We start from the raw sequence: 27434 nt of genomic DNA, 5'->3' as shown, positions 1-27434 counted from the left end.
GAAAAATAATAGATTGAGAAAAAATAATAGTTAGGAAATAAATAATTTAAGTAAAAATTAAATTATTAATTAACATATGGTTAGTTTAGTTACAAAATCTGAAAAAAATAAAAATATTATTATTAAAAAATAATATTATATTTTTATTTTAGCTAATTCAATATGAGATGATATCTTGAATAGTTTTGATTTTATACAAAATTTGTACTTTTAACTAAATTTTATACATAATTTTGATGAAATTAATATCATTATGTTATAAGTTAAGACATTTGAACATAATAAAAGTTAAATTACTTACTAAAACAAATCAAATTTGATTAATATACGAAATTATTATTATTAACCCCCCATGAATATTATAGATGACAGACGGGTAAAGTAATGGCTTAAAATTAAAGTAGCCATGGCAAGTTGGCAATGAATGTCTGATCGACTGGACATACGGCTGTGAGAGCCTGTCATTGGGCGCAATTTTTTTGCATGCCATGATAAAAAACGGACAAGCTACTTGGCTACAAATGGCAATCATGATATGGTCGGTACGTACGTGCATGATTGTGACACGTAATAATTTATCAATTTATCTCAATTCATTTTAATTTATTTTATTATTATTTATTATTATTTATTATTATTTATTAATTTTAATTCATAAACTTCACTACTATTTACAATTCATCTTAATTCATCTTTGAATTTAAATGGCTTCTTAAAACTCACGTCACTTCAATTTATCTTATTTTATTATTATATTTTTTTTTTAAATTTCTACAAAAAAGATAATAAACAATTTAACTTTTTTTAAATCTTAAAATAATAATATTATTAAAAATAATATTTTTATAATATTTTATTTAATTCATCTAAAAACATCTCAACTCATCTTTAAATTCAAACGAAACTTATAAGAAAAATATTTTCAAAGTTTTATTAATATTTATTATTTTATCATTATTTATTATTTACTTTTTATTATTTATTATTATTATTTAATATTTTATCATTATTTTTTATTACTATCACTCTAAATGCAACATTCATCAAGCTAACTTTAAAAGAGTTTGGTGATTTAGGCAAGGGCATTAATGCTACTATGCTGACGTGCCGTAATTTCTTTTAATAATTATTAAAACAAAAATATCAGTATTTTAATAATTATTTTTTAATTATTATGTAAAAAAATTAAAAAATAAAATATATGAATGGTCAAATTGAAATAACAAACTCAAACGATATAATATCACATTTTAAGTAAACGTGATTTTTATATATTTATTTATTTTATAATTTTATTTATTTAATTTTATAACCTAATATATGGATGAGACGACAAACAAAATTCTTGTAAAAAGATTATTCTCTTTTATTATAAGCTTAAGCTTGGATAGTGAGTTGAAATAAAAGTTGAAAATTGAATAAAATATTATTAGAATATTTTTTAATATTATTGTTATTTTAATATTTAAAAAAAATTAAATTGTTTATTATATTTTGTGTTAAAATTTATAAAAATTTTAATGATAAGATGAGATGAGATGAGTTGAAATTTTTTCTATCCTAACGGAGTACGTTTAGATGATAAATTCATCTCAACTCATAATTATAATTTTTTCAAATTTCAATACAAAATATAATAAACAATTCAATTTTTTCAAATTCTAAAATAATAATAATATTAAAAAATAATATTTTAACAATATTTTATTATCTCAACTTAACTCAACTCAACTTAATTTAATATGTAAACGCATTCTAAAAGTTGAATTCAACCAATGAAATATATACAATAAAGAATTATGTTGGGATCACGTAGTCACCAAATAAAACAATAAATTAAAAATAATATTTGATATTGACAAAAATCTAGAAAGATACAAATTAAGATAGTATTATATATATATATATATATATATATATATATATATAGTTGTGCTAGGCTGCCACCAGCTTTATATATATACTACTAGGCGTGCTGCCTAGCACAATTTTTTTTTTTAACATATTTAAATATTTTTTAAAAATAAAAAAATACACTATTATATTAAAAGTTATTTTCTTAATCATTAAAAAAAAAAAATCAGATTACTCTATCGCCCAGAATAGCTCGCCCACTTTAATCTATAGTTACTTTTTGTAATTTTTATTTTTATTTTTTTATTAACATTTTTTAATATATTTAAATATTTTAAAAAAATATATCAATAAACTTAAAATTATTAAATAAAAAAATTTGTCTAAGTGGTCAATTTGAACGACCAATTTGAGAAGTAAAGTAGTTTTTTCTGAAAAATAATTTAAAAAAATTAAATACTCAAACAATCAAAATAAGACGAGAAAATGAGGACTAGGCAAGCTAACATTCTCCCCATATATATTTGATCTCATGAATGGAAAAGCGTTGACGTGGGGAATGAGTCCCTAATACTCTTTCACACACACCCACACACTCTCACATCTGATCTCTCTCTCTCTCTCTCTCTCTCTCTCTCTCTCTCGACGTGCTCTCTGCTGTAGTGCCTGAAGTTGGGAAGCCATAGTTAGATCACAAAGACATCTGAGCCGGCGATCCATTGATGATCTAAAGAAAACTGTAAAACCAAGTAAGTAAAGTTCAGATCATCCATACTCAAGTACTACTTCTCATCCTTATTATCTATATTTGATGGATGTTGTGTGTACGTTCATCTACTGCCGTTTCATCTAATTCCCAGCACAGTTTCTGTGTTTCCATGGCATGGCAGTACTGTGAAATTAAAGCTGCCTCTATTGATCATTCTAATGGCGCACACACACACACATATATATATATATATAATATGTATGATAGGGACCGCGGGAATATATTCACCGTTGATTTCATATTAATTTACTGGTTATTATATATTTGATCTTTGGTCTGGTTATTCACCGCGGGAATTCGTTCTCCTGCAGCTCGCATTAGTGGTTCCTGCTGGTAAAACGCGCGTAGCTAGCTAATTCTCTGTAGACACAACAGTAATATATATGATTATGCTTACGTACTCTTTGGCTAGAAAATATATGGAAAAGAATGAGTAAAATGATCTTAGGTGATGTAGAAGCCTGTACTTACGTATATCTGCATAAGGCCAGTTTGGGTTTTTATCATTGTTTGTTCTCAGGTAATATATATAATATTCAATATTATGATAGGCTCGTTCTATCAACCATTCTCCTACGCTCTAGAAGGGATAATATCACGTGACATGGTATTTAAGTTTTAGAATGTAAAAATTTTGCGTATTTTTTTTTAAAAAAAGGAATAAATTTGATATCTATATGAAAAAATTATTTTTTAATAATAGACTATACTTTTTTTAAATAAAATATGTAGAGTTTACACATCCTAAGGCTGTGTTTGATTCATTGACCGAACTCAGCTCAGTTGAGTTTGGTTCACATTTAAACATTTTTTAACATCTAAACACTCAATTCTCAAATTAATAAACTGATTTGAACTCAAAACCTATTTACACATGGGACCCACAATATTTTTTTAACTCATTACCTTTTTATATGCGAAATTCACAATATTTTTCAACTTCTCATAAATACATATAAATCCATTTTAATATACAAACACATCTAACTCATATTAGGTGAGTCCTACATACTTATTCCACTATTTCAACTCACTACTATTCATAGAGAACTCAACTCAACTTAACATACAAATACAGCCTAAAACTCATGTATCTAGGATTACCCTAATATGTTTGGAAACAATTTACATCTCATCTCATTTATAATCTCATCTCATTTCCTTCTCAAATATCATTCAAAGATAAACACTTTCAAACTAATCATTACAACTTTTTTAAACTAATCATTAAAAACTTTCTAAACTTAAATAAATAAATAAATTATATTAAAAAATTATATTGTAAAAATATTTAAACTTTATAATAATTTTTATTTAAAATTTTCTATTTTATTTTTCAAAACCTAATAAATAATTAATTCAAATTATCCTCCCATTATTCAAAAATTATTTTATATCTATTCACAAAATTCTAATATCATTTCATCCCCGCACCGTAATATTATATACTGATTAATTGAAACAATGCCTGCATCATGGCCGATGCGGAATGACAAGTACTAACGGCAGGTCATTAATCTCTCTCTTCCATTTGTTTATATTGTGAAAAGCGTTATGAGCATGCTGAATTGAAAGAGGGCAACCCTTATCTTTTCTCTCTCTTTGAACAAATTATCTTCTTCGTCTCTCAAATTCCAAAACATCCTTCATTGCTCTCTCATTGGGATGCATGCCACATTTCGTCCTCTTCTTCTTCTTCTAATTCTCAGCTCCGATCATTCCCATCTCATTCTCAGAAAAATTTTACTCATTTTTTAAAATTTCTTATATCTCACTCTCTATAATTTCTCTAGTTTATTAAAAGAATATTTTTTTATTACTTTTTTTTCTCACTTCAATTTACAAACTTAATTATTCAATATTTTTTCTTATAATTTGAACTATTACTCTAGTAAATATTTAAAAAAAAATTAATTCTTTTTGCGGGTATGATAATATTTTTAATTTTTTTTTTATTTTAGTAATTATTTAATTTATTTTTAAAAGTATTATTTAAAATTATAATAAATATGAGTGAGAGAAAGTGTAGATAATTGGAAGAAGAATTTATTTTATTTATTAGAATAAAATATTAATAAAAGATGATTTAGAGAATGAATAGTAATTTTCTATATTTAAGAAACTACTGTTCATCACCTAAACATTTTCTCTAAAATAAAGATTTAGATGTAGGAGAGATTTCAACTAAAATCATAAAATAAGCCTTAAATTATAGAAAAAACAGTGTTATGGGACACCGGCTGTGAATGCTCTTGCTCGCTCCTCCCATATGCCCCTCATTATATCTTTGTCTATACTTGGACTTTCCTTATTTTTTAAGTTTCCTCTCACCTAGGTAGGCATTATATGCTTGATCCGTTATCCTCCAACCACTTAAACCAAGACTCAAGCCTCCTGGTTCATGATTTCTTTCAGTTTTATGGCCCAACTTTTCATATTTAGAGATAGACACAACAGTAAAATCTACTGTATTTACTGTTAAGGTGATCTACAATATTGTCCATACGTAGCATTAATGTAGCATCTATCTTTTCTTCAAAAGTGTTTAAATTAGAAAATTGTAGAAAATCTAAATCCTAGCTAGCTAAAATAGTCATTCCATGATTGTGCTCATGATGATCAGCTACAAGACACGTCCCAAAAGACTAGCATGCATACATGCATGTGAAGCCCACATGCCGTACTATAAGTAGCGCACGAGTTTTACGCGGTACCCAAGTCTACATTTTCACACCTTTCAGCGCATGCATGGACATGTATACAACTTGCCTAAATTCTATGTACCAAAGACGTACGTTTTCAGATCTAACCCACCGCTTCTGCAGTACTCTCGCTAGCATGCATGATGTGTAGTTTTCATGAGGCCTGTGTAGCCATAAATGTCGTCTTTACCTAGCAATTTAATTGGGTCATCTAATTCTAACTATCATGGGGCCAATTTTGTCCCCTCTTTCTAGATCCAACTCAGGATTTAAAGGAGAAGGAAATTACTAAACCCTTCCATGCATCAAACACCAGTCATACTACCAATTGCAGTGCTTGTTTCACGAATGCACTCTCAAACTGCAGCTGATCAACATGTCCACGAGTTAGACAAGAAGCTAGCTAGCTAGCAAATGCGCGCTTCGTTGGACAATTTCCTCAGCTTGGCTCAGCCAAAAGATATTGACCCAAAACCAACTCTTTTTACCCTGCACCGCCTATCTCTTCTTTAAAGAAATTCTTATTCGGACAACGGGACAAGGATGTCCTCCTAAATAGTACTGAAGATTGTATATGGCGTTAGGTCCCGCATACAAGAAGAAGACAAACAATATTCAACTACTCTTTTGCAATGAGTAGTACACTTAAGTTGCGTTTTAATGTTGAGTGAGTGTCAGCCCCAACCTACCTTTCACATCCCCATTTCCAATACTAGTTGCTTTAATTTATCCAACTACCAAACACGTAAGCACATATGCACAGTACCTTTTTCCACAAGATCATGAGTCCGGTCTTCGTTTCCCTAATAAATCATTAAACCACTCATGCACTACTACAAGACAGTACCAAGTAAAAGCAGCACAGCATTAATTAACGCACAGTCGCAAGAGACATCGATCATCTGCTGCATGTTCCCAAGCGAAAGTGCAGTTGCATAACTTGAAAAAGATCAGTTGTTCAAACCCAAAACCAGAAAAAAAAATGGTACCATATATAAGTTCATAACATGATTCGGGAACCAACAAGATGGTTTCCAGCGATGTTTCCGCATGTCTCTAAGTGCTAGTCAAAACTCAAATTATTACGTACCAGGCCGGCTGCTTAAAACCGACAGTACTCTTGAGTCTGATGATCTCCACGTCGTTGCAGACAAAAACAGTAATTATAGCAGTTTGATACTTAATTTTTGTTTCGACGTAGACCAATTGCGCCTCTTTCTTGGATTTGGAATCTTTTGAGTGATCACGGCCATCGAAAGGGCCGTATGTAATAATGAAATGGCCGGAAAGCTAATCTTCTTACTTTTAGAGCCAACCAGATCGATTGCTTTTCTTTCCTCTAGGCAGCGTTTAGATGTTGACTTAAAGTTGAAATGAATTGAATTTTGTGTGAATGGTAATAAGTCGAGATATTAGAGTGAATTTTATGAAATTTATTTAAAATGAATTTATATATATTTGAATGTTAAGATGGATTTAGATGTATTTATAAAAAATTAAAAAAAATTATGGATTTTGAAGTGTTGAATTAAAAAAGATTGTAAATCTTATGTATAAAGAGATTTTGAATTGAGATAAATTTAATAATTTGAGAGTACTTTAATATTTAAATATTAGACTCAAATTAATAAAATTAAATTGAATTGAATTAACTGAATCTCTCAACCAAACAGGACCTTAAATTTTGGTAGTTGAGACTTATTTCGAGGTGGGGGGTAACCTATATGCATGAGATTTCTTCCCTATGTTGTCTATGGATTTATCGATCTAATCTTGACTTTGAAGGTGAAATAAGGCTATAAATAAATATATATATATATATATATATATTATATTGGGTGGGTGGTAAAGATGGATGCAAGCTATCATGGAGGGTATAAGTTTACTATCTGAACAAAAGAACTGGAAAGGGAAAAGACCCATCAAATTAGTAGACTTCTTGGTTTACGTCTCTAAGCTTTGATGAGTACTCTAGAACGATATATATGCTTAGTACGTAAGTGCTAGTTAGGAATACTAAATGCTTCAATTTATTTTATGTAAATTTTTATAAAATTAAATTTATTTTTAATTAAATTATAAGATTACGTTGGTTGATTGAAATTATTTTCTTCTACATCATGCAAGAAAGTCACGTTCTGAAATTTTTAATCTATATTCAAAGAACAAAAAGAAAAAAAAAATAGTTGGATAATAAAATAGTAGTAAATGATGTGTAAAGATATCATTATCTTAAAATATAATGTTTGGGTTGGCCATTAACCTAATTTCAAGTCAATACCTCTTGATTTTTTTTTTATCAAATTAGTTCAATATTTCTAGCTAACTTATCGTTTCCCCCCTTTTTTTTTTGTTTTAAAGGATTATATATATAGACCAACAAGATGGATGAGAGATTGCTTAGATCAGAAGCACCAAAAGAAACTAGCAATCTTCCAAATAGGATTTGGGTGGAAAGCAGAAAAATATGGAAGGTAGCGTTTCCTTCCATGATATCGAGGGTTACTCAATTTGGAGTGTTTGTGGTGACACAAGCATTTATAGGACATTTTGGTGAAGTGGATCTTGCGGCTTATGCACTCGTACAAATCATTGCTGTACGATTTGTAAATGGAATATTGGTAAGATTTTTTATTTTTTATTTATTAAATAACGTTGGGTAAAAATTTCAAATAGACAAGTTACGGGCAAGTTTTTTATAAAAAAAATGGATTCTATTAATAAATAAATATTTTTTTTTTTTTACATTTTTTAAAGTTGGAGTCTACTCTTTTACAAAGATTTACGCAAAATTTGTCTATTTGAGACTTGTACAAATTATTTTTTTTCTTTATTATCCTTTATTTAGATCCTACCTCTATGATATCATGAATTGTTTGAACTAGAAAGATTAGAAATCACATAGTAGCTACACATTAATCTTATAAATAATAGGACAACAAAAAGTAAAGAAAATGGATTACTATGCAACTAACATAATGATAATATCATAAACAGAGTTCACAATTAATGTCCGTGGCAAGGCGAGTAATTACTAATCAAAGTAGATATAAAATCTTATTCTTATCCATTAGCATTTTCAAATAGGTGTAAATAACCAATAATATCATATAATCACATAACCAATACAAAAGTCATATATACATTTTATATATAGAGAGAGAGTGTATATCAAAATTGCTTATGTCTATATCGGAAAGTAACCGGTCCGGTCTGGTTTTGAACAAAATTTAGGACTGAATCGGTATGCACCGATTTTACATTTTTGAAAATTGATTACACAACGGTTAACCTCCTAAACCGGTACCTCCAGTTTTACCAATTTCGATCCGGTTTTCAAATTTTAGTAGCATTAGTATTAGGGCATAAAATATCATTAATATACTAATATATATTAGCATACTAATGTATACTAATTAATTAAAGTAAAATGTAATTAATATACTAAATGTATATTAGCATTACTAATGTATTATATATTTATCAAAATGAATATGTTGAAAATTTATTAGGCCATAAAATGTTATTAATATATATATTTTATGTTTAAAGTATATAATCAAATAAATTGTCATGTTTAATATTAAAATTTTATGTTATAAATTATAATAACATTATCTTATATATAATTATAATTTATATTATTATATAAAAACTATATATATTATATATAAAAATTATATATAATATAAAATATTATATATAATATTAAAAAAATTAATTTAAAATATATAATATAGTGAACCGGTCCGGTCCGGTCCAGTCCATTCCTAAAAAGTATAGAACCGGAACTGGACCAGTACTGATCAGTTTTGAAACTAAGAGAACCAGTCCTGGACAGTTCGAACTAGTTTTTCAGTTTCCCGATTAACTTTTATACCCCAATTAGTCATGGCAAACGTTCATTCCAATATCAATATACAAATAATGGTGCAGGAAATAACTGAGATGATTTTCGTGACAAAAACACATTTTTTTGAACATCAATAGTTAAGTGTCCTGAAAAATCTGGTCTAGGAGTACTGCTTTTGGCAATGAACTATCTAGACTTTGTAACTGAACGATAATAGTGTCACAACTTAGAGGAAGAATTATAACTAACTAGGGGTGGGCAGCAGGGCCCTGCCTCCGTTGCCCTGCCCCCCGTTCGCCCTGCCCCTGTGTGGGTGCCAGATGCAGGAGTGGAGGCGGAGGCGGAGGCGGGTTCACTCCTGCCCCACCCCCACCTTTTATAATATATATAAATATATATTACAATTTATTATACTTGTTCACAAGATTGTACATGTATTGTGTTGGCCACCTAGGTCAACTTTTATATAGAAGGTCAAAGCAATACAAGAGTCTTACTTGAGCAATGTGGGACTCAAGTAAGGTTGGCCTATGATGCCAATCTACAATACAATCTTGTGAACAAATCTAATACTCTTGTGATCAAGTCTAACAAATTTAACAATTAATAACAAATTTTTATGTTATCAGTTTTTAAATTATTGTTATATATTTTAACTTTAATTTACAATTTAAATTATATAATAATTTTAGTTTGGATGACCCAAAAATAATTTTTAAGCCGAATGAGGCATCAATACCCTGAAAGTGGACAGGAGGAGGAGCAGATGGGATGTTCACCCCCGCTGCCCCGGCCTCTTAGGGGCAGGGTGCGGGGGTTGAAACCCCACCCCTCTTATATGAAACACCGCCCCTGCATATGCGGGTATCACCCTATAACTAACATATTAATATTATACAAAAATATTAATATTAATATTTTTGTTTTTATAGATGAAGAACCTAGTTTGTTTTTACAGATGAGATGAGATGAGATGAAAGTTAAAAATTGAAAAAACTATTGTTAGGATATATTTTTTTAATATTATTTTTGTTTTGAGATTTGAAAAAATTGAATTGTTTATTTTATTTTGTGTGAAAATTTAAAAAAATTATAATGATTAGATGAGATGAATTGAGTTGAAAAGTTTTATGACTAGTACTCAACAAACAGAAATCTCCATTGTCAATATAATAGCTTAGAATTGAGGACTAAACCCACATGCACGTTCTTTAATAATCCCCTACCATGCTATTTACTCATAAAACATATCAATTTATTCAGCCAAACTTCCACAACCTGAGAGACGGATTCATCAATCATTCAAACTAGTTTTCACACTTTGGCAATAATATGTCCAAACCAGATTTTCAAGACTATGCTTTTACACAAATCAAATCCACAAGCATTCCTATCAAACGCTAGAATCTATTCAGACCAGAGCATAAACGTGGGGCTAGTATGTATTCCCATTGCTCGTTAATAGCTCACGTTGAAACGGACGGTGATGTTGGAACAGCACGGTGGTGCGGCTGTCTTTGGGCGTTGTACTGGAGTAGAGAAATTGGCCACCATCAGTAACGGGAAGTGTTGGGAATAAATGTAGCTAAGACTAACTCGAAGTATAGTAGCGGAACTAAACGAAAGAAATTGATGACAATCACACAGAAAGAACACCAAGAATTAAGTGGTTCGACTCAAAATGAGCCTACGTCCACTGGTGGGGTCGGTATCGAAGATTTCACTATCAACAGAGATGGAGTACAAATCAATACAACAAAACTTCACAAGGAAGTTATCTCTCAAAACTCACTCTAGACTTCTCTCTCAAGAAAACACTTAAAATAAGACAAAATGTATTCTGAAGTCACTTGGGCAAGAAGAGGCGCCGTTTGATATTTATAGGAAAAGTGAGAATTCACTTTTGTGAACATTGGCTCGAGCGAACGTCGAGCGAGTGTCGAGCGAACGTAGATATTCTGCACTTCGCTCAAGCCAACAGTTGTACGAGAGTCGAGCGAAGCTCTCTGCTTGAACTCGCTCGAGCTGGGTGTCGAGCGAGGGTCGAGCGAAGCTCTTTGACTTGGATATTGCTCGAGCTGAATGTCGAGCGAAGCTCTCTGTCTGAATTCGCTCGAGCTGAGTGAACCTCCGCTCGAGCGAACCTACGACACATGCACTGTTCAATCTGAATTCAAGCCACCTCATAACAGGAAGAAAAATAGAGAGAGAGAGAGAGATTGGAACCCAGATATATAGACAGGGCAGAGGGAAAGTAGCGCGTCTTACTGAAATGGGAAACCGAGCAGAGAGGAGGGAAGAGAGAGCTTGCGGTGCGACGTGTGACTGGGTTCGGCACGGCAGAATGGCACAAGGTCACGATGGTCGAGTGTGGTTGCGGCATAAGAGAGAAAATAGAGTGCGAGAGAGAGAGAGAGAGAGGGAGAGGAAAAAGAAGAAAAAAAAACAGAGGGCAAATAAAAGAGACCGAGAGAGAGGCCAGGGCTTACCGGCGACGTGTTCATACTGTAGGGTTTGGGTGATCACGACGGCTCAGACGGGTGTAAAAAGGGCAAACTGAGGGCTTGAGATACAGAATGATGGAGACATCCTTAAAAAATATAGAACGCTCATTAATGAAAATGAATCGTCTTTCTATTTCCAAGTAATAAAAATAAAATGGTACAAAAGTTTTGAATTTAATGTTAATTTTTTGTTCGTAGTTGGGCATGTCAAGTGCCACTGAGACTCTATGCGGGCAAGCGTTTGGAGCTGGGCAATACCATATGTTGGGAATCTACCTGCAAAGGTCATGGATCATCAATATTGCTACTGCAACCATCTTGGCCCCGGTTTTTATCTTCTCAACACCCATCTTTAAGCTACTTGGTGAGGAGGAAGACGTAGCAGAAGTTGCTGGATATATCTCACTTTGGTTTATTCCAGTTCTCTACTATTTTCCCTTTACCTTCAGCATTCAAAAGTATTTACAAGCACAGCTCAAAAACAACGTTGTCGGATTTCTTTCTACCGGGGCATTCGTTCTTCATATTCTCTTGTCTTGGCTTTTTGTGACCAAACTCGACTTTGGAATCCCTGGTGCAATGGCTTCAATGGTTATCTCATTTTGGTCAGTGGTGATTGGAATGTTCGTGTATGTGTTTGGAGGTTGGTGTTCCAACACATGGAGAGGTTTCACAGTAGCTGCTTTTCATGATTTATTACCAATCGTCAAGCTCTCAATCTCTTCAGGTGTAATGCTCTGGTAAGTCCAACTGCTGCTAACTTATATATCTATATATATATATATATAGATATATATATATATATTTGGTTATGTTTATTATTATTATTATTATTATTATTATAAATTCTAATACTAATGTGTTTTAAAAAAGATTCTTAATTCTTTATCTCCCTTAATTATGAGTAATTCTATATACAATCGTGAAGTGTCTAAACGCCGCGTAATCGTTTTGAAAAATAATGAGATCTACTATTAAAAAATTAATTTTTTCATATGGGTCTCATACTTTATTCATTTTTTTCAAAGCGATTATATAACGATAGCATAATTCACGATTGCAAATATCTTTTCTCTTATATATAATACTGTTATAGCTAGCTCTCTCATGTTACTCTGGTAGGCAATTCCACAAGTACCTTTTAGACAATTTATTACGTTGGTAGCTTGCATGGGCCGGATTCTTCGGTATTTTCATATTCATAATTCTATCCAAATTCTTCTATGATTTTGTCTAAATATTCATTTATGGTTTGTTTTGTCATCCTATTCTAATCATCTCCTTATTGTTTTCACACAATATTCCTCATAGCTTAGAGTTATGGTACAATGCTGTTTTAGTATTACTGGCGGGATATGCGAAGAACTCCACGGTTGCAGTATCCGCCTTTTCCATTTGGTAATTAAGTAATTACTTGCATCGTTTCTCTCTTTTTATTTTTGTTTGATGATCTTATTCGATTTTACTCTACGTACGGCGAAAAACATCCCGAGTTGAACTAATCATGCACCTCGCAGCCTCAATATAGTGGCTTGGGAATTTATGATCTTCTTTGGCTTCTTATCAGCTGCAAGGTATTTGCTTTTATTATGATCTATATTTTTAGTACTTGGTTTAATGATTGATTGCATGGTATATTTAAAACTAACAGATTATGATCATCTCCTTTCTATAGTGTCCGGGTTTCAAACGAACTAGGGAGAGGAGATGCTGAAGCTGCAAAATTTTCCATTAAAGTCATTAGTTGTACTTCCATATGTCTTGGAGTGCTTGCCTGGATTTTGTGTTTTGTGTTTGAAAGAAAACTCGCTTATTTATTTACAAGTGATGAGGAAGTTGCAGAATCTGTGTTAGATCTATCTGCCCTGCTTGGTATATCTGTGTTTCTCAACAGCATCCAGCCAGTATTGTCAGGCATGTACTGATTTTTCAATATGACGTTGCCAATGAAAGTTCAGCCTAGCTACTTATTGCTTATATAATATATGTATGAGTTATGTTTCGCAGGCGTGGCAGTAGGTGCTGGTCGGCAAGGTCTGGTTGCATATGTTAACATTGGTAGCTATTTTCTGATTGGGGTGCCAGTAGGAGTTCTTCTTGCATATGTAGCCGATCTAGAAATAAAAGTAAGAAGTTTTCTTTTCTTTTCTTTTCTTTTTTTCTTTTCCCATTTAGTGTTTGATCTAGACATTATAATGAGTAACTAATTATTAAGCAACAATTTCCTTGAGATGTTTTTTCTTGTTGAAAAGTAAGCTGGCTTTATCCGATGGGGCTTTGCCAATGCTGCCTCCATCTTAGCTATGACATGATCATTAATTATGCTCCAGAAGTTTGGATTATGCCAAAACTCTTCCATGAAAAGATATATAGATGGCATGTGTGTGAAGAAATTTATGGGTTTAACTCATCTCATAAAATAAGTTTTACAAGAGATGATTACTCATTCTTTATAAACATGCTCAAGACCTTATCCACAGACAATGTGAGATTATTCCTCAACACCTTCCTTCATGTACAGATCAGTATTTTTTTTTTCTGGTCCTTGCCACGACATAAGCAGTGTGGGCTCCCATTCAACTTCTGGCAGGCTTTGATACCATGTAAAAATTCATTAACCTAACTCATCTCATAAAACTGGTTCTATAAGAGAAGATTGTTCATTCTTTATAAACATATTCAAGATTTTGTCCACAGGCAATGTGAGATTATTCCTCAACAGTGTAGACATTGAACCCAAGAATTGCAAGGAACCCATTCAAATGCTAATGCAATATTGTCAGTTAAAACATGCCCATGTCCTTAATTTCCTTGATAAAATTTTCAGGGTCTGTGGATTGGAATGATCATTGGCATCGTGGTCCAATGCCTCGTGCTCGGCTACATTACTTTTAGAACCGATTGGAATGAACAGGTAAATCAAAATGATCATGATTCACATATATATACCATTAGTATCTGCTGCACCAATGTTTTCCAAATAGTAATATGAATTTCATTAGAATGATTACACTATTCATGTTGGTTTTAATTGATGCATTTTTCTATAGGTCAAGAAAGCATCGGAACGTCTGAATAGATGGTTCTTGAATTCTCCCGAAGAATCTAACGGAAATTCTGCTTAGTAACTACTGATTTCTTTTTTCTTAAAGTTCATGTGTTTGATGGATAACTAACGTATTAATTAGTAATAACCAGACAAGATTGAACCTATTTGAAGTTGTATGTTTCTTTGGAAGAGAGATGGATTTGATAAAAATCTTCAGATTTCATCGATCCCAGCTATTATTTAGAGAATTGAAAACCTTTTATCTTGGTTAAAACAATTATTTTCTAAAGCCAAATTAATTCGACTTACGGCCTCCTACAAAAGCAAAGTGGGAAAAAAGACACAAGTTAGGCCTCGTTTGGTTACGCAGTTCAAATGAGATGAGATATTTTATTGAAAGTTGAATAAAATATTGTTATAATATAATTTTTTAATATACTTATTATTTTAGAATTTGAAAAAGTAGAATTGTTTATTATATTTTATGTGAGAGTTTGGAAAAGTTGTAATGATTATGCCCCGGTTTGGATTGGAAACTCACCTCAACTCATCTTAACTCATATCATCTTATTATTATAATTTTTCTAAATTTTCACTCAAAATATAATAAACAATTCAACTTTTTCAAGTCTCAAAATAATAATAATATTAAAAAATAATATTTAACAATATTTTATTCAATTCATCTAAAGCTATCTCAACTCATCTCTGAATCTAAACGGGACTATATCAGATGAGATGGAATAGTTTAATTTTGTGTAACCAAACTAGCCCTCGAAAGAGATTGTCACTATTATTTTGTTATGTACTGTCATTTCTATCTAGAGATCAATGAAGTATCAAATCATATTACACAATGATCTTTCAAGATATTTTCCATTAAAAATTTGGTTGGAAGAGAGGGATGTAGCAGGAAAACTTCTTGATCATGATCACTTCAAATTAAGGAAAATAAATAAGTAATCAGAACTGAAGATAGGTTAATTAAAGCAAAGATCATCCGAACAAAGAAAATGCTACGTACTCTGTATGAATATGAATATGAGGCTTTTAGATCGAGATCTTTTATATATGCTATTACATCATCATCTCAAGTGGCTGTGTGCTGGTAATTAATCTCACTCTGGAGACATGCTTGAGTGCAAGATCAGACTCAAACTAAGTTCTTATAGAGTTTGGAAAGTCCTGTAAATAAAAATAAAAAATAAAAAACCTAAAATATAATTAAAATACAGCCAAGGCGCCCCGACTAATCTGATTAAAGGAGAAAATAACACATTTCATCTTGTGTTAAACCAATGTATAAGATATGACTTTGTTAAAATGATTTACATTGAATCCCAAATTAGATGCTACACAGTAGAGTTTATCAAATACCATTTCATCTTCCCAAAGCAAGTCTAGAAAGCGAATTCCCGCCAAAGAATCAACTCATCTAAAAATTTCTTATAATTTCCTTCCCAATCATCACTCATACACAAAAATATTTTTTAATTTTTAATTTTCAACCTTTTCATCTAATTATTACTTAATTATTAAAATTTTTTTCCAAACTTTCAAACAAAATATAAAAAATAATACAATTTTTTCAAAATTCAAAACAAAAATAATATTCAAAACTATATTCAAACAATTTTTTTAATTTTTTAATATTTTAATTCAACATTTTATCTCTCATTTTCCAAAACTCAATAAAAATATCTTAACTCAAACCATTTCACTACTATTTATATAATTCTCATTTCATTTCATTACTTAAAAAATGTTCTAAATTTGTTCATGTTGCAATCCAAAAGCATACACTAAGGATAAATTTAATGATTCCAACTACCATCATCCAAATGGCCTCCACTATCACTTGGGTTATAGCCGCAAAAAAGAATCTCAAAGACCTAAAAAAGGGTACTATCATAAATTCAAGAAATCAATAAAGAATACTCATTAATTGTGGCGCTCCAGCCCCTGCTTGAGATTTGACGAAAATTGAAACGCCGGGATATGCAACACCAGGGTTATCTGCCCCTCATACATGATAGATAAAATGCAATGCACCTATTGATAACTAACAATATGCAGTATATCTCAGCGAAAAGTCAACTTAAGTCAATTATAAGGAAATATTAATCATGGTACCAAAACATAAGATCCCAATACTTTTGCATAAAACCAACAGAGTCAACATAGTTGATATGAGTTTTTAAAGAACTTCCAAAAGACGGGACCAAACATTTGAAAACTTAAACAAACTATTCTTGCCCAAAAGTGGTCTCATAATATTATCTTGATCTTTAGTGATACTCGGGCCTCACTCGCTTTTCTAAAGCCCAGTCCTTATCCCTATTGTTGGATCTGCTAAACTTTTCTATGTCTTCAATTATCTTAGTGATTGTTTTATCAATTGATTCAAGATGATCCAAAATGGAAGGCTCGGACGAGCCTATAACCATTTTAGGCACAATCCTCTCTGGAGAAAGTATTGTCCTCTTGCGTTTCGTCATTTGCGTTAGCTAAACTTGTCACAATTTCTATCATTTCGAATAAGGAATGATAGTGGGTGGATACAACAGTGAGATTTCAAAAAATCTTAGTAAATAAACAAATAACGTGCAACAGATATCATAAGCATATGCAACAAACTTAACAATGAATGCATGGACATGGACTTGTACATATGCTCTTGGCCTTTCAACGACTTTGTATAAAAACATGACTTTCATAACCTTGACTTTTGAAAACATGCTTTCTTCATTTCATACTTATGAGCTCGTAACGTTTCTTGACTTATAACATATCATATCATAACATAACATTGGATACCTCACGGCTCCCCTATGTACCATGTGTTCCCCACTAGTTACCGCATGAACCATTAGCCACTTTGACCAAGGTGACTACGTCTTGACTTTCATATACGACAGCTCGTATTTCACCTTCACCGTAGGTGCACCCACTAGCTTTAGCTGCGATCCCGCTCCAGTATCCTTTTCTTTTAGGTACCAGTCGAGATCTCCTGACAGTACTTCATCGACCCAGGGGTATCCCTCCATTTTAAACACTCCTGAGAAGACAGAGAAGTTCCACTAGTACATTCTCCCGTCCCACCATTTGGGGTTGTGATAAAAACTTTACTTTTAAAAATGATTTTTTTTCCTTTCAAAAAAGGTTTTCACAATCCCAATGCATGTGACATGACAATGGACATTGGAACTTTCATGAGACGCATGAAATACCACAATGCTTCATCATAACCATGAATGCCGAAATGTTCATCATAAAATAAAGCATCCATACATGCAATGCATATCTCGTTACAGCTTGAAAATATTAAAACATGCAAACATGTTCCCTTATAACAATTCAAGGCATATGAACCAATCAAAGGCATACATTTCAATCATCATTATGTAAGGTTGAAACACATAGAACCCTAACCTAACCAAACGTCATTCGTAACACCTAAATCTTAAGACTCCAATGATCGTGCTTCATTCAAGGGGTTAGCTAAAACCTCTTATCTTAGTAAACATGCATTTCAATCAATTTTCATGAACATGGAATCTTCTAATGTATTGAACATAAATTAATAAAGAATTTCTCATAGGTGTCCGAAACCCTTCATTGTGGTTATGGACTATATTTTCTTGAGTTTAGTCCCATACAAAAACATTTGAGTGACAACCATTCATGCATAGACAAACATGGTAGAAACCGAACCCTAACATGGCATTCTTACTCCTTTTTTTCATATTATACGCATCTCCCTTAAACCATTTCCATCATGTTTTAAAATAATCATAACAAAAAAGTTCATAACACATGGAAGAACATCAAGTTCCAAACAATCATACAAAAACTGAATCAACAAACAAGTTCAGAAACCATATGCATAAAATATTCAAGTACAAGTTAGAGGTATACTTACAAAAATCTGAAATGTATTTTTGTAATAGCAAGCTAAAAAACATATACAATACTAGTTAGAATCTTTGCTCAAGAAAAACCCTAACCAAATGTTCATGTGTAGTATTTCTTATACATTTTTCTTTCCAAGAAAACCAAGTTTTCGAACCCTTCTATCTTTGAATCCGAAACTTGTCTTCAATATAAACCCTAGCTACTACTCACTAGTGCTGTGACCCACTTTTCTCAAACGTGAACTTTCTTGTTCTAGCTCAAGTATGCGTGTGTGAGAGCATAACTTCTAGATGAACTTGACTCAAAACCGAAATTTCTCTTCATTGATGTCGTGCGTGTGTGTGGGTAACAAAAGAGAAATTGGTTTCATACCTTCTAGGTCTTCTTCTTGCGAGTGTTCCTTCACTTTGCTTACTCTCAATGAGTTGTTTGGATGGTGAGAAAGTGATGGATACTTAGAAGAAAATTGGGTGACCGAACTTACAAGATCAAACACAAAGATGGCCAAAAGGGTCCTAGGGCTTTTGACTCTTCCCTTTTTATAGACACTCAAGGGCTTTCTTGCATGAAGCAAGCTCATGCATGATTTCTAAGTGGTGTGTAGCCCTACTACCTTCTTCCTCTAGCTCATCATTAGCTCAGGTTGAAAACCCTAAAATATCTCCTAGCATGTCGCGTCCTCCTCTCCCCAACCGAACCTCACTTCCTCTTTTGCCATTCTTTTCTTGTCTTGATTCAATGTATCTTATGGCTAAAGGGTCTTTTACTAAACTCAAATTTCCCTCCATTTGTTATAATTGTGCATGTGTGCTAAGTGGCATGTGGAATGTGTGTGCATTGCATAGGTTGTTGAAACCCTACACTTCCTTGGAAGATTTGCTTTGTTCTTTTTGGCGCAAAGACCCTTGCCCTAGCCGTCCACTTCAAGGGATTTCTTATACAAAACATCCTTCTAGAAGCCTTGGGCGTGTAGCCTCCCTCCAAGCTTGATCTTGCTCTTTTCCAAGAAAACCTTTTTACCTACCTTCATGCATAGAAGACACTTGACAAAAGCAACTTGTTTTGCTCCACCATTGTTGTTGTCCATGGCCTCTTGGCCTTTCCTTGTTTCATTTCCCCATATTCTTAATCATTTCCTTCTAGGTTCCTTTCCCATAATGACATGTGTCAAAGGCTTCCTTCCACAAGCAAAGATCTACATGCATGCGTGACACATGGCAAAAAGGTGCTAGCTTTTCCTATGATAGGCGTGTAAGCCAAAACCTAGCTCCTTCTCACCTCTCTTGCCTTATTTCCATCTAGATTCATCAAGTTCTATACATAATCCTCATTGGATGTCAAGTACCATGCATAAACCTCAAGTTGGGCGTGAGCCCTAGTTGCATTGGGCTTCAAGATCCTAATTTCCTACAAAGGCCGAAACTCTCATTCTCACTTTTGTGGCTCCCCCAGCCCCCGCTTGGGATTGGACAATGACTGTAACGCTAGGACATGCAACCCAAGGGGTATGTCGTACATGATAGATAATATACAATGCACCTATGTATACTAGCAGTATGCAATAAGTCGCACGGAATAAGTCATTTAAATGTTGTACCAAAATAAACTAATATCCCAACTTCTTCATTCATAACTATAAATCACACTTCTTAGCAATAGAGTATCAAGCTCTTTGTTTACACTTAACATAACAAGTATTGTCTAAAACGGCCATAACAAAGAAATCATTAAAGCATATTTCAAATCTCAGCTATCTCCAAGTAGGTCATGACTAGATCCGCTCTTTCTCTAAGTTGAGCATATCCTTAGCCTTTATCATTATCCTAACTCGCTACTCCTAATCCTGCTAAACATTCTTCCATTCCGGGTTGGGAATGGTAGTAGAAACTACAACGGTGAGATTTCGAGAAATCTCAGTAAGCAAACACACAACATACAATAATTAACACAAGCATACAAGAGGTATATCATGAAATGTGTGCATGAACATGTACTTGACTTATGCATTTGACCATTTTTCAAAAAAACTTCTTTGACATTTTTTTAATGTTGATCTTAATCAGAATTTGTCTTATTAGAAAATATCATAAGATTTTCATCGAGTGATCCTTATCATATTACGTGATTTTCATCAAGTGATCATTATCTTATCATGAAATTTTCATCAAGTGACCCTTATCTTATGAGCTCTTATCCTTGTTCAGAGGGTGGACACAACACGGTTCCCCTTTGCATCGTGTGTTCTTGCTAGTTACCGCACCATCAACGATCCGTGCACCGTGATGAATATGTCATAAACAGAGATTCATATTAACTCGATCTTACTTCATCGTGTTACATACCTTATGCTCCCACTAGCATTAGGCGCTTCCTCGCTCCAGCATTTTTTGAAAAGAATCCATTTGAGACTTGTCGATGGTACTTTGTCGACCCAGGGGTTACCACTCTATTCTTAAGCACTCCAGAGTAGACAGAGGAGTTCTACTAAAATATTCCTCCGTCTTAGCACTTGGGATAGTGATAAAAATTTTAAACCCTTTTCTTTGAAAATATTTTTTTGAAATACTTTCTCCAAATGCATGTGACATGAGACTTAAGACATGCATACTTACACTTAACATATGACACGTGAAATGCCGTGTATGAAATAACCAAACATAAGATATTCAATTCATGGCATAATAACATAGATCCATAAGATATCAAAATACATACATCGAATCATGAGAAAGGGCCTTGGCCGAAACATATAAATGCAAAAATATGAAGAATCATCACTTGAACATGCTTTTTCTTCAAACATATTTGCTTAGAAATCAAAGTATAACAAAATGAAACTTAAAATCATGATATTTGGCCAAGATCCGAAGCTTCTAAGATATGGTATAGCCGAATCATCAAGTAACATAAATCAACCACACTGTTTTCCTTAGAACCGAAACATACTAAGAACATTCTTGTAATTTTCATCTTAAATCGAAGCATACCATTCATGTAATATTCATATTCCAACATCACATAAGCATATTCAAATAAACAAGAGATAACAAACAAAGCAAACATATCAATGAAAGGATTTACACAAATATATACAAGTATTAACTAAGAGTAAGTTTAGTGTATACTTACAAGCTTTTCCTTGCTTACAAAGAGTATAATCTTCATGGGCAAGTCGAAAATCTTGAAGAGGAGGCTCGGTTTACACTGTTCTAACCAACAACTCTCAATTTTCACCATCATAATGTGTTAAGCTCTTGATTCGAATGTGGTGTAGCTAGAGTTTTGGGTGTGTACGTGAATAAAGAGGAAAAAATGAGGGTGAAAATTTATTGTAAAGCTTCCAATTAGAAGATGAAGGGGTGTTTTTATACTAAAAATAGTCCAAACTCTCTTTCTTTTTTCCTCAGCTTTATTGCCAAGTGGATAACCTTAGATTTTTGGCTATTACATGTTGTCAAGTGGCATATGGAGGGTCTGCATGTTGGACAAGTGGCGTAGCTGATGCATGTGAGACAAGTGAAGCCTTTTTTTATGCATGTAGGACAAGTGACGCATTTTCTAATGCATGTCGGACAAGTGGCGCCTTTGCTAGGCTATAGGAAACACAAAGGTATTCTTGAAAAAAAAATCTTGTCAAGTGGTGTGGCTCCTTGTAAATTCGAAATTCTCTTCACTTTTTTGAAAAATTTAGGAATATCCTTGCATGAGCGCTATGTGTCAAAGCCTCTCCATTGTCTCTCATTGGTAAATCCAAAAGATTCTCTGCACGAGTGACATGTGGCGTGGTATCTTGTCAAAATTAGAAATCCTAAGAGGCTCCTTGGGCATGCTCCCCTATATGGTCCAGATTCAATGAATCTCTAGGGTAAATTATCATTTGATAAATCCTAACCCTCGACTTGAACCATGTAGACTTGTGCATGCTTGCCAAGTGGCAAAAGACATATAGGATGTGGGTGTGTGTTCTCCATGCATCATTCTCTTTCCCTATGTGCCTCTTCAATTTTCCATGTGTCTTTTCCTTTTTCTCATGCGTCTCTTCCTTTTCCTATTTGTCTTTTCCTTTTTCCCATGCGCCTCTTCCTTTTTCATGTGTCTTTTTTTTTTCTCATGCGTCTTTTCCTTTTCCCATGTATCTTTTACTTTTTCCCATGCGCCTCTTCCTTTTCCCACGTGTCTTTTCTTTTTCTCATGCATGTCTCTTACTCTTCCCTAAGCAAGAGCTTCTTCTTCCTATGCATGTTCCCCTAGGTGGCTCTCCCACTTCTTTATACTTCTTAAGAACTCAAAACATGACATGTGGCAATGTGGTGGCCAAAACCCTAGGGGTACAAGGGTAATTTTCATGCATTATCTCTTCCACTCACTTCTAGAACCTTTCCTCTGCTTATGCATAAATGACAAATGGCAAAATATTCAAAAATAACTTAGGTGGGCGTGTGGCTTAGGGATCCAAAAGTCTCTTAGTGTTCCAATGTAAATCCTTTAGAAAATCTCACATTTGTTTTCCCTATGCAAAATTCTCTTGAAACTTTCACTAAGAACAAGAGGTGTGAGGTGGAGGTGCTTGGGAGGGTGAGTGGCATGCACAACTCTTTGGAACTCACAAAAATCTTGTTGGTGCTTGTGTAGTCCATTGGGGTTCCCGAAACAATTCAATTTTCTCATCCACTTTTACATCCAGGTTCAATGTATCTAGATATGAGGTGTGCATGCGAAACATGTGGGTAGGTGAAATGGGCGTGTGCCCTAGTGATGGGCACCAACATGGACCAAGTCTTAAAAATCTTTTGCAAGTTCCAGATGGGTCAATTACAAGATCAAGAGTTAAGAAGATCAAGTAAGTAATGCAAAGATTGATGAAATCTACTTGAGATGAAGCTAGCAAGAGCCCAACACAGAAGATGGGCTTTAAAGAATAAGAATTAGTTTTGATCCTATTGATATAAGTTATGGAAGACATGCCTTATCCATGTTGGTGCCCATCATTCCCCCTCTCCTCAAAAGGATTAGATCTCAAATCTTCACCTACATAAAAAAGAGAAAGGTCAGAAATATTGAAAGTAGCAGACACATTGTACTCACCTGGAAGATCCACTTTATATGCATTGCCATTAATTTTCTGAAGAATTTGGAATGGTTCACTCCTCGAGGATGCAACTTAGTCCGTCTATGGGTTGGGAATCTTTCTTTGCACATGTGAACCCAAACCCAATCTCTTGGTTCAAAGATAACACGCATTCACCCTTTATTGGTTTGTGAAGCAAACCTCTCATTCTTTTGAGCAATTTGAAGTTGTACCCTCTCATGAAGTGACTTCACTAACTCTACCTTCTTTTGTTTATCTAAACTACTTCTGCCATTAACAAGTAAATGTATCAAATCTAAAGGAGTAAGTGGATTAAAACCATAAATACTTTCAAAAGGAGAATATGAAGTAGTTGTATGCATGGTCCTATTATATGAAAACTCTATAAATGGTAAACAATCCTCCCAAATTTTTAAATTCTTATTAACAACCGTGCGTAAAAGCTGAGTTAAAATCCTAATAACTACTTTAGTCTGACCGTCAATCTGTGGATGACAAGTAGTAAAAAATAAGAGCTTAGTACCCAATTTCCCTCACAACACCTTCCAAAAGTAGCTAAGGATTAAACATCCTGAAACAATACTCCTAGGCACACCATGGAGTCACACTATCTCCCTGAAAAAAAGTCAAATATATTTGTGGCATCATCTATTTTATGGCATGGAGTGAAATGTGTCATCTTACTAAATCTATCCACAACTACAAAAATAGAATCTCTACCCCTTTTTGTCCTAGGCAGCCCTAAAACAAAATCCATAGATATGTCTACCCATGACTCACTAGGAATGGGTAAGGGTGTATACAACCCATGTGACAAAATCTTAGATTTGGCATTTCTACATGTAATGCATATGCCACAAATGCGATTAACGTCTCTCTTCATCTTAGGCCAAAAGAAATGTTCATGCAAAACGTCTAAAGTTTTATTGATACCCATGTGTCTCATTAATCCCTCACTGTGTGCCTCACGCACCAATAACTCATTCATAGAACAAATTGGCACACAAGGTTTACTTTCTTTAAACAAATAATCATCATGCTTGTAAAACTTACCAATTGACGCCTTATCACATGCCATATATACATAAGAAAAGTCAGCGTCATCGACATACATGTCTTTCACGTATTCAAATCCAAGCATTTTGGCAATCAAAGAAGTAAGAAGGACATACCTCCGAGATAATGCATCAACAATAGTATTCTCCTTACCTTGCTTGTAACGGATGACATATGGAAAGGTCTCAATGTATTCCTTCCATCTAGCATGCCTTTTATTCAACTTACCTTGATCCTTGAGATGCTTAAATGATTCATGATCGGTGTGAACCACAAATTCTCTAGGCCACAAGTAGTGCTGCCAAGTCTCTAAAGCACGAACAATAGCATAAAGCTCTTTGTCATAAGTAGGGTACTTCAGGAACGCCCCACTTAGCTTCTCACTGAAGAAGGCTATAGGCTGCCCATCTTGAATCAAAACGGCTCCAATCCATATTCTTGAGACATCATAATCAATCTCAAAAATTTTGTTAAAGTCAGGTAATGCTAACACAGATGCAGAGCACAACCTTTATTTGATAGTAGTAAAATCATTCTCTTGATTAGCTTCCCAATGAAACTCAACATTCTTTTTAATTACTTCAGTGAGTGGTGCAGCAATGGTGCTAAAATCTTTAACAAAATGCTGATAAAAGCCAGCTAAGCCATGAAAGCTTCTTACCTCAGTGATGCTCTTAGGCGTTGGCCATTTCTTGATGGCCTTGACTTTTTCTTCGTCCACCTCAATACCTTTTATACTAACAACATAACTATGAAAAATAGCTTTTTCCATGCAAAAGGTACATTTCTTAAAATTGGTATACAACTTTTCACATCTCAACACATCAAACTCATATCTCAAATGTTCAATATGTTCATTTAAGTCATTTTTGTATACTAGAATATTATCAAAGTACACAACCGTAAACTTACCTATGAACGCACGTAGGACATGGTTCATTAATCTCATGAAAGTACTAGGCACATTTGTAAGTCCAAATAACATAACCAACCATTCATAAAGCCTATACTTTGTTTTAAAAGCAATTTTTCATTCATCATCATCTTTCATTCTAATTTCATGGTACTCACTTTTAAGATCAATTTTACTGAAAAAACATGAGTCATGCAATTCATCAAGCATATAATCTAATCTAGGAATGGGATGACGATACTTTATCGTGATATTGTTGATCGTCTTGCAATCAACGCATATCCTCCATGTCCCATCCTTCTTTGGCACTTGTAGCACTGGTACAACACATGGGCTCATGCTCTTCCTCACGTACCCCTTGCTCATCAAATCCTCAACTTGCCTTTGAAGCTCATTTGTCTTCTCTGGATTACTCTTATTGGCTAGTCGGTTTGGAATAGCGGCTCCCGGTATAAATCAATCTGATATTCAATGCCTCTAATGGGTAGCAACTCATTTGGTATCTCCTCTGGGAATACATCCTCAAACTCCTGCAACAAAAAAAACCAAACTAGGAAGAGATTAGTTAGTTTTATCAAGATTAAGATAAGACTCTTTATAGAAAAGAAAAATTATAGTGCGATCTATTAAGAAAGCCCTCTTAACCTCTCTCTTTTGCATAGAAACTCACTTTTGTCTTTCCTTTTCTCTCCGTAGGCGTTCTTTATTTTTTCTCTCGTGGCTCCACTCATTTTATAGACGAGAAAAATCATAGTGTAATTTGCTAAGAAAGCCCTTTTAACCTCACTCTCTTTTGCATAGAAACTCACTTTTGTCTTTCATTTTCTCTCTGCAGGCTCTCTTTCTTTTTTCTCTCATGGCTCCACTTTTTTTTTTTTTTACTCTTAGCCACCTCTCTATTTTTTCTTTCACTATTTTTTTTTTTTTTTTGCTTATTTTCACTCTCACTCTTTATTTTTTGCTCAATCTCTTTTTCACTCTTTCTTTTTTTATCACTCTCATTTCCACTTTTTCATTTTTTATCACTCTCATTTTCACTATTTCTTTTTGAGTAACCTCACTTTTCAATTTTAGTTGGTCCTCATGCACCTGTCTTGGAGTTAAAGGAGCAAGTTTGATTGTTTTGTCCTCATTTACAAAGATTTACATGTTCAGCACGCCTGGTAACAAGAGACTCACTTGTCATGGTGTATTCCACTTCATCATTATCACTAGCATCAACCAACTCGAACATCTTATCACTATCATCCTCACTCTCAATCATCACCTCCCCATTATCACAAATAATCATCACCCGCTTTTTGTACATTGAGAAGCGATGTACCTTAAACCCAAACACTTAAAACATTTAATATCTCTATTCCTTGAAGGTTGGATTTCTACCTTGGGTTTGTTCTTGCTAGTTTCCTCATCTTTTTCCTTAGGTGGTTTCATCTTTCTCTTTGCTACAGCTTGATCATTCTTATCCCACTTTGGTTTCTAAGGAGTGCTAGAAACCGAAGTGTACCTTGTTGTCTCCTTTCTTTTTAACTACCTCTCTACCTTCATAGCCATGTGCATCATGTCCTCTATCTCCACATAATGCTGCAATTCAACTATATTGACTATTTTTCTATTCAAACCACTCAAAAATCTAGTCATGGTGGCCTCCCGGTCCTCCTCTACATTAGTCCGAATCATCGCTACCTCTATCTCCTTATAGTAATCCTTCACACTCCTAGACCCCAGTG

The 27434-nt window shown here is 33.5% G+C and overlaps 1 protein-coding gene and 1 long non-coding RNA gene across 5 annotated transcripts; both read left to right on the top strand.

Annotated features, from left to right (window-relative positions):
* Positions 1 to 2398: 2398 nt before the first annotated feature.
* Positions 2399 to 14958, top strand: LOC121266194 (protein DETOXIFICATION 25-like). 4 transcript variants are annotated; one of them, XM_041169947.1, is made up of 9 exons: positions 2399 to 2603; positions 7687 to 7946; positions 11881 to 12422; positions 12994 to 13080; positions 13200 to 13256; positions 13358 to 13596; positions 13690 to 13808; positions 14510 to 14596; positions 14733 to 14958. In XM_041169947.1, exons 2-9 carry the CDS (start codon positions 7710 to 7712, stop codon positions 14805 to 14807), a joined length of 1443 nt encoding a protein of 480 aa, XP_041025881.1. In that variant the 5' UTR covers positions 2399 to 2603; positions 7687 to 7709; the 3' UTR covers positions 14808 to 14958. The 4 variants fall into 4 exon arrangements, with proteins under 4 accessions (XP_041025881.1, XP_041025882.1, XP_041025884.1 ...); XM_041169948.1 differs by having other exon boundaries at positions 2399 to 2613; XM_041169949.1 differs by lacking the exon at positions 2399 to 2603 and having other exon boundaries at positions 7687 to 7799; positions 7870 to 7946.
* On the top strand, positions 10230 to 11589 carry LOC121266195. The gene is made up of 2 exons (XR_005940758.1): positions 10230 to 10759; positions 11383 to 11589. It is a non-coding gene; the product is annotated as an uncharacterized LOC121266195 (long non-coding RNA).
* Positions 14959 to 27434: the final 12476 nt, after the last annotated feature.

Source organism: Juglans microcarpa x Juglans regia, chromosome 5D, assembly GCF_004785595.1.
Source record: "Juglans microcarpa x Juglans regia isolate MS1-56 chromosome 5D, Jm3101_v1.0, whole genome shotgun sequence".
NCBI classification, from domain to species: Eukaryota; Viridiplantae; Streptophyta; class Magnoliopsida; order Fagales; family Juglandaceae; genus Juglans; species Juglans microcarpa x Juglans regia.
Note: the sequence above shows the minus strand (reverse complement) of the source record. Positions and strands in the feature narration are given on the sequence as shown.